Genomic DNA, 13,267 nt, shown 5'->3' with positions numbered 1-13,267 from the left:
TGACATCCTCATTATGTTTTTACTGGGAGCAGAATTATCTGCAGAGGTCTTTTACTCTCCAAAACAAATATACACAGGGATTAAAACTGGTAAAACGCTGAATAAAGCAGTTTCACATAATAATCAGTGTTTCTCTAATGCTGTTTGGCAGAAAGAGGATGTCTGGGAGGGGCTGCTAGCCGAGCTGCTGCTAATGTTTGCTTAGCTTGTTTCTCTAATAACTTCCAGATGTAAGAAAAATCTTCCATCAAGATCTATGTGGCTGTGGAAAATGTGGCTGAAAACTGAATGAAAGTTGGAAAACCACAACGCAGATGAATTATCTTGTATGTGTTAACTCTTTGGTAGATAGGTATGATGCCATTGACAGGTGACCAAATGAAACAGACCATACCTTGATTAAAATTACGGATTTTTCTGAGTTTGAAAATTGTTGGAAACATTTGGGATAATGTAAGTACACAACTCAATAATATATATAACATAGGTCTAGTTGTTTGTAGACATTTTAATGCGGAATAGTTACATATTATAGTTTTAATGCGGATCAGTTTGACAGTAGAAACTCGTACTAATTTAGCTGACATTGAATGCACCTCATTGGCTGCTTGTTACCAAGCAGATAGCTGTTGGGGACAGCCCCCTGGTGATTACAGTGCCTGGCTACGTATCTCATACAATACAATACATGACAAACTTTGAGCCTGTGATGTCAGCCATCACCTCCCATCCACTAGCCCCTCTCAGCCTAGACCCGTTCACCTTCACATCAGTGGCAGAGGAGAGCTTCAGGTGCATATATGGTTCACGGGACATTATGTGCCAGTGTATTGAAACATACTGGTATTGCAAGTACAACAACAGATGCACAGTATAGCTGATAATACGGAATGTAACATGATTGTTCTCTTTTTATGGCTTTAAGGCATTGTTATCACCAGTTTTTATATGTAGTGCATGGGTTCTCTTTTCTAAAAGTTCATATAATAGTGTTTGGAAAGTATTGTTAATTGAATTAATTGGAGTTTATAACTAGGCCTATCAGGCATGCCATTTCGGACATGATCTACTTCTCAGTACTCTGTCATAAACCAAATATAGCTACAGCTTTCTGAATTACTCTGTGCTCATCATATATCCATGTAAATTGTAAGGTTATGGGAATAAATAAAAATGTTTTTTGGCCACTAGGGTCAGTGAAAGAACAATGACATGTCACCTAATAAAGTTGTTATGGCAAACATTTTAGCATTTTAACAGTTGCCTATATCAATATTAATATTTTAGAGTATAAAAACTATAATGAAGGGGTGCCCTGGTGGCCTAGGGGTTGGGGCACTGATTGTGAACTGCAGTATCCCCAGTTTGTGACTGGCTGGGGTTCTTTACTGTATGCCCCTCCCCATCTTGCCCCTGGTATCCTGACATCTCTCTACTGTCGCTTCTCTCTCTTGTTCAGGATGTTGGCCTTGAGCCAGCTCGACCAGTTGTTCCAAACTGCTTAAGCAGTGGTGGAGCAAAATTTTGAATGCCCTTGTGTAATTAACAACCATTTTACATAAACAAAAATAATAAAAGAAACAATAACCTACAAGCTCAGAAACAAACTGTCAGAAACAGATAAATTGACAGATATGGGCATATATGCTGGTTGATGAGTAGCAAACTGCTTATTAACTGGTGCTTCAGAGTAATTGAAAGTGTTATCTAATTTTGACTGATTACCCTCTACTTAAACATGTTGATTAATGAATGTTTTTGTCTTCCGGGTCCAGGTGTCACCAAAGTGATCGTGGAAGAAGGAAGTGACGCCATTTTACCCTGTTCACTCAGCACCAAGGAGGACATTGAGTTCTTTGACTGGAGGAAAGATGGTCAGAAGAAAGATTTGAAGGAGGAGGTGTTCATGTACAATAAGGGCCGACACTACAATAATGGCCTTAAGGGTCAAAGTGAGCGGTTCAAAGGACGAGTCTCACATTTTCCAGATGAACTGAAGTCAGGCAACACCTCCATAATCATCAGAAACACGAAGGTGGCTGACAGTGGAAACTACACCTGTGATTTTCCATTTCTTCAACCATCAAAGACATTCATCGTATGGCTTGTTGTCAGTGAGTGCTTTCATGAAACTGTTAAACTAACTTATTGATACTGATGGATATTGAGCATTTCAGATTTTTATTATACTGGCAACACCGAAACATTAAAATCCAACACAGACACTATGTTCATAGCACAGGCTTATACATACTTTAGTTCCATTTGTCTGAATTCTAAAGTATTTATTAGTCGCAGTGTTTTTAATTCTAGTTTGTGTATTTGAGATTTGTCAAAAGCAGCATCATGTGCAGGGGTGGACAAATTAACACCTTTGTATAAATGAGAGCAGACTAGAGATTAGAAGCATCTCTCAGTACACATGCATACACGGAGGTGACAGAATTAATAAGGCAGAAAATGATCATCAATATCATCAATAACAGACCATCACGTGGACTGTCTCATTTTCTACAAACTAAAACATGTACCATCAGCCATGCAATGCAATGCCATATTAATGAAAAAAAATTCTACACACACAATAACCACTCGTATGAACAGATTCCTCCTTAAAGTGCACGTACGAGTGATTTAAGACCATTTGTGACATTCATCAATTTTCTCGTATTCAGAATTTTCTGAGGTACGAATGAAATATATGAGCAGTCCAGAGATGTCATACGTGTCATGAATTGATCATCTCTGCCTTTCTTCACAAGGGAGAAACACTTGTTTGACTTACAATTGTAATGTCCTAATCTGAATTAATTTGGAGTTTTAAATATTATACCAAAATTAGCAAAAATAAATATATAACTAAAACAGACTTAATGGAAAATGAATACTCAATACTACATTTTAATTTTAGATTTTATTGGCATATTTTGGCGCAGCAACTCCTACATTTCAGTAGTAGCTGGATAACTCCTCTCACTGACAACTGCCTGTGTGTCTCTCATAAATTATCTTATGTGTTTATGAACTGATCACTGAAAGCAGGACTTGAAGCTGCACAGTGTTTTTACTCTTTGGCAAGTTTTTTTGTGAATGAAACTCGCCCAAAAACAGAGCAGAACATGGAGTCTTATATGGTAATTTTAAGGGCATGGATTATGCTAATGATCCAATCTCACCAACGAGCACCTCCTCATGAACAGGTGGCATTCACCTGGTTGAAACAAGCAATCAGGTAGTTAAGAGAGCTTGTTGAATCCGACTTGGAACACTTGTATGAGTGAAACCTCACAGAAAAAAGTAAGAGAGTTTTAGGATAAAAATATGGAAATGTTGTTGCATGAGGCCCGGTGGCCACTCGTCTCTTGATCTGCTGATGCTGCATGTCAGAGGTCTCCACAGAACTCCTTTTCAAAAAAAGTCCTTAAACAACATACTTCTATGTTGAAAATACATGTTGATAAGAATTTAACATCTCATTTTAGGAGTATGAATTGTGTGCTTTGCATGTGTTTGTTACAAAGCTCACTTCTTCTATGTTTACACACTCATACGTGGTTTAGAAAGTTCTGGGTTAGCAAAACAAGATGATGTCCAGATGGAGCAGTGTTGTGAGACAGATTATCCAGAACCAACAATGTCAGCCATAGGAAAACCAAATAACCTACAGCTTGACTAGCTGAACTGACCCTGTGAGAGAGGTCAAACTGTGAAATTCCATAAATATGAATAAGAACATGTGTCCAAACTTTTGACTGGTACTATAGGTTTACAAGTTTATGGCACACCAGCACTCTGACGTACTGTGACTATGTTCTATTTTTGACTTTAAGGTCCTACCTTAAAGGACAGAGCAGCTGAAAACATCCCTGGTAAGTCCTGATTTTGATGATGTCACTGATATCTACATCTGCAAATGTGTGTTCTATAACTTTGGCTCTCTAGGCCTGGGTATCATAACAACAACAGCGTATCACTCACAATACCTCGACTTTGATGCAGATACTATCTTCACTTGATTATGCAGGTAGATACAGGCAAACACTAATGGATTACATTGCAACAAGCTACATAATATTTGATCAATTATAATCTATATGAATAAATTTCATGGTTATATTTAGTTATCTACATGGTCCCTACATTAAATGTTGGTTTGGCTCTCCACATGAGATTTGTTAACAGTAAAAGAATATAGAAAGTCTCCAGCATTATCCCTTAAAACCTACCCTAAGGTTTTACCATCCAGCAGCATGTTGCTCCTAAATTAAGCTAAAAAAAAAAAAAAAAGTTTCATAGGATAATTAAGATAGCCAGTCACAAGTTTGAACTTATCTAAGAACCAACGTCTGGTTCAGAGAAACTGATAGCAACTTTGGTATTTAATGTGAACATTTAATATTTCAATACTAAGATGTATCAGAATGACTTTGATACCTAATAAAAACAAATTTTGATACCCAGCTCTAGTGACCACCTCTATTTCACTGCCATGCATAGACTGACTGTTTTCACTATTCTTGAGCCAAATACTTTTTACAATTTGTCTCTACTTGCAGGTTGACGTGACAGAAACGTCAAAGACAAGGCATTTAGTATGCCGCTCTATCGCCGGTCTTCATTCCCTTTTTGCCCTCTAGTTGAAATGAATATTTGTGAGGATATGCATGGCAAGAACATACATTGTAAATTTAGATATCAGTGAAATCATTAGAAGCAGTGACATTTTAAGTTTGTAAGTAAACATTACAAATATAATATAATTTTTTATTTAAACTGCATCCATTGAAACCAAATCTATTTAGTTATGTCAGTTCTGGTAGTATCTTATATGTGCATTACTGGTCTGAACAGAGATTTCACAAGTTAATTAAGATAGACTGAAGGTCAATTTTTAATCTGGGCACAAATCATCCACCTCAACCAGGACAGGAAACCAGGGGATTGTGGCTAATTTCATTTCCACACTGTGCAGGACACTAAAGAATACAGGCTAATAATTCAATCATAGATGACAAAATCATGAGGAGATACCACAGAGGATGTAAAACTGTTGCATAGTGTAATACATACTTGTAGCGGCAGTTTCCAGACAGCAGAGTACAGGAAAAGTAACCCATTGTTTTACTCTTTCAGCAACTGTAAATATTGAGAATACTACATAACTTATATAAAGCTCGATCCTTTGTTTTATACCAGTATGGTAGCTGTAGAACATTTCCCCCCTCGCGTCCTGGTAAAACACTGGAAGTGCACAGGTTGTGAGAAGTGAACCGTGAATAAACCACAGAGCACACAAAATAAATAGAGCCGCCAAAATTTCCAGTTAAACAAATGACAACATATAGTACATAATGTTTTTGTTGTTATTTCTTTTTTGTTGTTTTGTATTTCAGCAACATTTTGCAGGAGCATCAGTACTCGTAATTGTCATTACAGTGGAAACTGTCAATTATTTTTATGATTGAATAATCATTCAACAGTCCAAACTTCACATTGTAGAAGCTGAAAATGTTTTCTTGATAAATGACTTGATTGATTATTCTGTTGTCAGAATTGTTAAGGATTAATTTTCTTTTTGTATCAATAATAGTTAAAACATGTGTTGTGATTGATTGAACAGAGAGATCTGAGCAGTTTGGTAAAAGTAATTGATAAATGGTTGAAATGGCCAGTTTCAGCTACTTAACGTGGTGGTAGTACAAATGTAAACCTGACCAAACCACCTTAACACTGACAGCTCAGTTGTATAAAAACTTGTTGGCTATCAATATTCACTTTTTATGCAATCAGTAGTGTTAAATAACATTAAGTTTAAAATCGCATAAAAAAACATTTAGAACACAACAGGTGGTGTCAATGATGGGCCACTCCAGTTCATCTGAAGGTTGGGAACGGCTGCGCTAAAATAACAAGGAAACTATTTGTAAATTAAATTAAATGGAAAATTGGGTATGCAAACATGTTGTATGATTGTACATACAACAATTGTAAATACTGATTAAGGGATATGAAATGTTAATAGAATATTATTTCCAGTGAATTAATCTCTACATATTTTTCATCGTTGAGCAGTTACCAGATTTTTTGGTTAAAATGTTAAAAATAAAGGTAGAATATTTTGAATATTGTGTTCTCCATTATTACATTTTTTGTAATAATTTCTCTCTGCTGCTCTGTTTTTAATATCTTTCTTAAACACACTGCATTTCACATGCACATCATATAATGACATTTCATATTCATTCATATATTCACAGGTGCAGCTCCAAAGCCATACACCATGATAGGTAATGCCACTGAGGACGGGGTGACAATGACGTGTGAAGTTCAAGGTGCTTTTCCAGAGCCTAAGGTAGAGTGGCAGGACAGTGATAGAAACGTCCTTCCAGCTGATGAGCCACAAGTTTCAGAAAGAGGAGGCCGCTTCTACATTACTCTCCAAACTACTGTGAATCGGACCAAAACCAACCGCTTTTACTGTGTAGCCAAGCAGGAGAACATTAGCCACATGGTTGATGCCGAGATCACTGTACCTGGTGAGATTCCTCATAGTGGTGCCTTAATTCAATGCAATTTAATGCAAAACATTTTAGGTATGCATGTGTTGTCCTATTTAGGTAAAATGCACAACTGTAATTGTTGTATTTGTTTTGTTAATGTCCAAGGTGCTTTACATGATATGCAGTTACATTCTGATTGTTACATTTATTTTTTATAATGTGTTTCAGAGAAAATGTTCGAGGAATGCAAAGTGCCAGGTCAACGCTATGGTCACGACATCGGGATGTGGATTGGTCTTGGTCTTGGTCTTGGACTTGGACTTGGACTTGGATGTGTTTTCGGAGTTGGTGGAACTGTGACATACTTCAAGTGCTTCAAAAAAAGAGGTAATGAAGGTAGGTTTAAACAATGGCTGGCTTTCAATATCATCCATAATGTGCAGCAACATGGCTTACACTATATTTATAATATATATAATAAATATTAATGTTATTCTCTAATGTATGTCTTATGTATGCCATTTGTGTTGAGTGTAATGTTTAATGTATGTTTTTAAATGTGGACCCCATGAAGACTAGCTGTGCTGTAAAGCATAGCTAACGGGGATCCTAACAAATAAAAAACACACACTGATATGACAAAAACAGTGTTTTTGTCATATCAGGTATACAGTACCTATATAGACCATTATAATGGTGTTTTCCATGTATTACAAAATGCACTAACATTACATGTATTTGTGTGGTCTCTGTCCCAATACTGAATGATCAAACTAAAAATAACCAAGGAAGATCTTAAGAATCTTGAGATCATACATTACGTTTTTTTACACACAAAGAAAAAAGAAATTACCTGATTTTGTGCTATCTTAAAAAAATCTGTTTCTACATCCATTAAGTAATTGTATATAACTTGCAAGCCACTTTATCATCCAGTCAAAGTGCACTTTAAAAGGTTTGGTTTAGTGAAACCACACTGGCTGGTATGTTTGCAAGAAAAAAGAAAGAAAAACACAGTGAAATACCAACATGCTGTAATTTGAATGCATCATTTTCACATAAAAAAGGCCTAATATGCATTTTTGATAAATATATTGTATGGTGCTATTTTTTTGGTCATTGTTGTATTCCTATATATCTATTATTATGGACTGCTGTCTGTAAGCCAAATTACTCCTAGGGACATTAAAGCTTTACTCTACTCAATGCAGCGGCCAGAGAACCCAGGAACCAAATTGCCAATGGCCATGCTGTACAGATGTTAGCCATACCACCCGAAGACCCTGATGCTGTGTAGTGAGGTAAGAGGGCCAAGAAAAAAAGATGAAATAAGCTGACATAAAATTTCTCAGAGTTAGTGAATGGAGGTAGTAGCCTTCTAAGAAAATACGCTAGAACAGTAGTCTTCTACTGGTGGATTTTCCGTCAGTAACTAAGACTGCAACAAACACTGCTAGTCTTCTGATCATTTTTTTTAGATTATTTGATACATTGTTTATTCTGTTAAGTGTCAAAAGTGTTGACAAATTCCCATCACAAGTTCTCCAAAGCCTAAAGAGAGGTCATTAAATAGTTTTCTTATGAGTAACAATATGAAACAGAAAAATATTGTGAACTAATATTGTAATAGTGTTGAACACAATTATATCTGCAACAAATTAAAATCCTGCATGAAAGGGAAAACTAACTTTTAATGTCAGCCTAGAGAAATGAGTTAACTATCAAGACTAGTGTTAAGAACAAACCAATGTGTGGATAAATTACCAATTGTACCAGCCTTTAGGTCCCTACCTGAGAAAATATGTGCAAAAATTGGGTTTACTGTTTACCTTTGGTTTTAACTGAAATGCACATTACACCCACCAAAGATGGTTTGTCACCCTTCGAGGTCTCATTTGGTAGAAGTTACCAAATTCCTGAACTACAACACAAACCAGCTCAGGAAGCTGAGGACAGTCTAGCTGACTACATGAGAAAAACCTTATGTCAAAGACAGTTGCGGGCAAATGTTTTACCACCATATTTGTTTGATATTATTTCAGAACCGGAATCTCAAGCCAGGTGACCTGGTCCTGATCAAGGTGTTCCGGAGAAAAAAGTGGACTGAACCACAGTGGGAAGGGCCCTATAGAGTTCTACTGACCACTCCAACAGCAGTTCGAGTTGAGGGCCGAACCACGTGGATACACAAGGCACATTGCAAACGAGTACCACCGGTGAGTGAGTAGTGAGTCCGTACTGCCTTCTCAGCCACTCCTCAGGTGACCTGTGAGTCCGGCTACACAGGGGGCGCTGTGCAAATAGAGGTGCAGTGTCATCTCAAACCGGTGAAGATTTCGGTGTTTTTTCAAAGTGAAACTTAAAGAATTTGTTTCCTGACATCTTGGCATCTGGTGTTGATGCCTCAGTTTTAAACCAAACAGTCTTCAAGGCAACTGGAAATGTGTTGCCAGCACTACGACCTTCTTCAGGTCGGAAGTTTTCTGGGTTTAAGATTCTCAGTGCTGGGAGTGAACCCGTTTGGGCCGTTTGAGACCCGAAATTAAGTTTGATTGTTTTGCTCAAAATCTAGTACTGTCTGATTCCTCCTCTGTGAAAGTAGGAAAGATCCCAAAACTTTTCTGCTCCACGATTTCGAGTCCTTGTACCTTGAATACTGGCGAACCATCTCTAAACTATTCACAGGTAGTGATGGGCAGTGCGTGCGCACCTTACGTCACAGTGCCAGACATCCTTGGGACATATCTGCAGACTGATGTAATGTTTCTCTGTGGATACTACATGTACGCTAGACTTCCTGGCTGGGTGGGTCGCTGTGCAGCTGGAGAGCCGACTGATCACTCCTTCATTGTTTCAGCTATGCCCCACCCTGGTGAACTTCTGGGTGAGCAGCGTATGAGGAGAGATGTGAGTCAGCCGCATGATCCTGTCTGGGGCTCTAATGTTCTAGAAGTCATGCTGTCACTTTTTCCGTCTCTTCGTAAACACCACGCTATGTGGCAGGCTGAACGAGAGGAGTTGCGAGGCCTTAGGGCAGTTGCCTTTCAGAACCGCATTGTGTTGGATCAGCTCACTGCAGCCACTGGAGGTGTGTGTGCACTCGTAGGTGCCTCATGCTGCACATACATTCCTGCTAATGATGACGAGGGAGGAACCATTCAGCAGGCAATTGCTAATCTGACCTCATTGTGTGATGCTGTTGATCATGATTCAAAATTTGGCAGGTCCTGGTTCGTAACCGGTCCATGGTACGCTGTCTTTTTCAAATTGTTATCTCCAATCACTCTACTTCTGATTCTGATCCTTGTAATTGCTTGTTGCATCATTCCCATTATCAAGGCACTGATAAAGAAGTCTGTAGCTATGGTCATGCACCGGGAAGCGAGATACCATGAGCAAATTCGACTTCTGGATCTGTGATGTAATGTTACAAAAGAAGGATTCTTTATGACGTTAATATTGAAAATCGTGAGAAGTGATATTGACTGATGATTCTGATGGAAACATCACTTACAAATGTGATGTATTTTAACCATTTAATACAATTATGTTGGTATAACTGAAAATGTCATAATTATTGATGAAGGCATTATTAATCATTATTAATCATTAGTAATTAATTACTAACTTAGAGATAGCTACTGTTGGTTGATTTCATTATGATTGTAGTATTTAATCATGTAACCATGTATCACTTTTTGAATCCACTCTTACAACCATGCTTGTTTATGATGATTTTATATATATATATATATATATATGTATGTATATATTTGGCGGCAGGGCCTTGAGGGGAACACTATGATAGTCATATGGACATCATGGTCATCATGTGGAAGGGAGAGCTCTGTAAAGCTTTGTCTAGGTCTGTTAGAAGGAATCTGTAAACAACTAAAGGTGCCTCCCAAGGGCATCAAGGCCGTCAATATATACCAGTGACTTTCCTTTGTCTTGTCAGAATTCTCCACGGAGACTCTGCAGACTCTCTGTGTCTGTAACATATGTTCTGTTTGAATTAAAGAGACGCTTGACTTCAACCAACCTCAGTCTATTGATAATTTATCCATCAATGGCACATGAGAAAATGCCTAGATGGCACATGAGAAAAGCCGTCCAGAGATGATGGCTACAGCTCCATGGGCTCAATCTTCTTAATAATATTGGCAACAGTAGTTACAGGAACATCAAGCTCTAGCTCAAGCTCATCAAGTTCTAATGTCTTCAGACAACTCTATAGTTTTCCTTCTGTTTTCCATGTTCAGTGTGATGCACACAGTGGTACAAAACAGCAGTGAGTAATTTTCTCCCTTTAAACTGGCTGCATAAGTGATTATAAGGTTGAAAACACCTGTTATACTAATTAAAACAATAGTCTGCTTAAAGTATCACTACAAATCAATTATTTCTTACGACTTCTAAAGGCTACCAATTATTGTGTCCAGGCTATTTTAGAATGTGTTTGTAGAATAAGCATGAATTCAGTTATTTTCACAACTTTTTTGTTTTGTTCCACTGCAAACCAAACATGGACAAGCACTGATAATAAAATATATTTTAATTTAAACACATTATTTTAATAAAATGCAAGGGTACCAATAATTTCAGCCACATCTGTATGTGCCTCATGTCAACTGTGTACTTCAGAATATTTGAAAAGACCATATTCAACATACTGTTTCAGTATGATTCAGTGTTCTTTGTCTTTATAATCATCACAATTGAAGAAAACCCTACAGAGCATCCCAAGGCTCAATCCTTGATCCTCTTTAATTTAACATCAGTCCCAAAAAATGGTCAGATAATGCTTTTAACACACTAAATTTAGCTTTAATAAATGTCAGGTCTTTGGCAGGAAAAACATTTTTAATCAATGATTTTATTGTCGAGCACAATCTTGATTTTATGTTTTTAACTGAAACTTGGTTAGACCAAGATAACAGTGCAGCCGTATTATCGAGTCAACCACTCGCAACTTCAGTTTCATGAGTGAAGCTAGACTGCAAAAGAAAGGAGGTGGAGTTGTCATTCTGTTTAATGATTCCCTCCAATGCAAACAGATGTCTTATGGAAACTTTGATTCTTTTGAATATGTGACTCTTTTCCCAAGCTATATTTCTAAATATCTACAGGCCACCTAAATACTGTGCTACCTTTTTTGATGACTTTGCTGAACTGCAAATTCACTGAAAACAGCAGTGAAATATTTATTCAGGCCTTCTCTGTCATACCCGCCCTCTCTTGGGTCTCAAGTCAATGAGCTTGTAGATAATTTCAGTTCTAAAATTACAAATGTTATTGATGCCATTGGACCCACTAAGGTGAAGGCTGTCTCTGGTAAGAAAAGATCTCCATGGAGAAACGCCACACTGGTCAGACCAGAAAAAAGTGTCAAAAAGCTGAATGCAGGTGGTGAAAAACAAATCTCCAGGTTCATTATGACATCTATAAAGAGAGACATCGCATTTATAATTTGGAATTGAGAATTGCAAGGCAGTCCTTCTTCTCTGACATCATTGCCAAAAATAATAATAATGCACGTGCCTTATTTGCTACTCAACAGGCTAACAAACCCTCCTGTGTCAGCAGCCCCTGAACTTCTATCCACCAAGGCCTGCAATGAATTTGCCTCCTTCTTCACTGACAAAATTCTAAAAATTAAACAGGAAGTCAGTGCCTCCATATCAGGTACAGGATATGTGTTGTCTCTGTGTCCACTTAAAATCAATTCAAGTAGTATGACACGATTTTATCCCATCAACCACAAAAACCTGGCAGACATTATACAATATCTGAAATCCTCCTCTTGCTGCCTTGCTATTCTGCCTACAGGCTTTTTCAAAAATGTTTCAAACTGCATGTCCTCAGATCTTCTGAAGATTGTCAACACATCTCTTCTCTCAGGTGTCTTCCCATACGCCTTGAAAACTGCTGTCATCAAGCCACTCTTAAAAAAGAACAATCTAGACACTTCACTAATGAACAATCATAGACCCATATTAAACCTCCCCTCTTTATGTATCATTGAAAAAGCTGTTTTTCAACAGCTGAACACTTTCTTTGCACTAAATAACTGTTTTTATGTCATGATTTCGACCACCCCACAGCACTGAGACTGCTCTTATTAAGGTCTTCAATGACATCCACTAAAACAGAATTTCAGTCTTAGTATTACTGGATCTCAGTGCTGCATTTCACACAGTTGACCACAACATATTACTAGACTGACTGAAAAACTGGGTGGGACTTTAATTATCACCTCTTTAGTGGTAGTACTATCCCTAATAAGATCAAGTACTACGCTGTATTATCTTTATATAAATTATCTTTGTTTTCCAAAATTGCATTTCTTCATATAGTTGAGAGAAGTTTTTATGACTCTTTTGTGTGTATGTCTTAATGTCAGGGTTCCTGATGTTTCCAGTAACTAGACCAACGACTAACTGTCTGGAAAATATACTTTCAACCCATGTTAGCTGCATGTATGTACGTACGGCCCCAAGGCACCTGAGGCTAAAAGTAACTCCAACTTTTCCTCACTTATTTCTGAGGCAAAGAAAGTTTGATGGATTATTTAACAAGCCTTCTTTGGATGTCAATAAATCTAATTTCATTATATTTACTGCCAAAAACAAAAGTTACTGTAAATCTAATTTTTGCCTTTTCATTGGATTTAACTTGCACAGGTCCAATCTACAAAATTTCTTGGTGTTTTACTTACTGAAAAATTGACCAGGAAAACTCATATTCATTTAGTTTGCAGTAAGATA

At 37.4% G+C, this 13,267-nt stretch overlaps 2 protein-coding genes across 16 annotated transcripts in view; one reads left to right on the top strand and one right to left on the bottom strand.

Moving 5' to 3' along the window:
- Positions 1–13,267, bottom strand: part of LOC137180918 (dedicator of cytokinesis protein 3-like) — a 213,562-nt gene that overhangs the window by 37,041 nt on the left and 163,254 nt on the right. The gene's annotated exons all lie outside the window — the stretch shown is intronic.
- On the top strand, positions 1,738–11,171 carry LOC137180917 (CD276 antigen homolog). Of its 3 annotated transcripts, none has more exons than XM_067586208.1 (6): positions 1,738–2,114; positions 3,831–3,869; positions 6,258–6,536; positions 6,729–6,887; positions 7,712–7,801; positions 8,543–11,171. In XM_067586208.1, the coding sequence occupies exons 1-5, from the start codon at positions 1,739–1,741 to the stop codon at positions 7,795–7,797; spliced, it is 939 nt and encodes a 312-aa protein (XP_067442309.1). In that variant the 5' UTR covers position 1,738; the 3' UTR covers positions 7,798–7,801; positions 8,543–11,171. The 3 variants fall into 3 exon arrangements, with proteins under 3 accessions (XP_067442309.1, XP_067442308.1, XP_067442311.1); XM_067586207.1 differs by having other exon boundaries at positions 6,729–6,896; XM_067586210.1 differs by lacking the exon at positions 3,831–3,869 and having other exon boundaries at positions 6,729–6,896.

Source organism: Thunnus thynnus, chromosome 4 (genome assembly GCF_963924715.1).
Source record: "Thunnus thynnus chromosome 4, fThuThy2.1, whole genome shotgun sequence".
Classification (NCBI taxonomy): domain Eukaryota; kingdom Metazoa; phylum Chordata; class Actinopteri; order Scombriformes; family Scombridae; genus Thunnus; species Thunnus thynnus.
The sequence above is the reverse complement of the archived record's forward strand: the minus strand, read 5'-3'. Positions and strand labels throughout refer to the sequence as shown.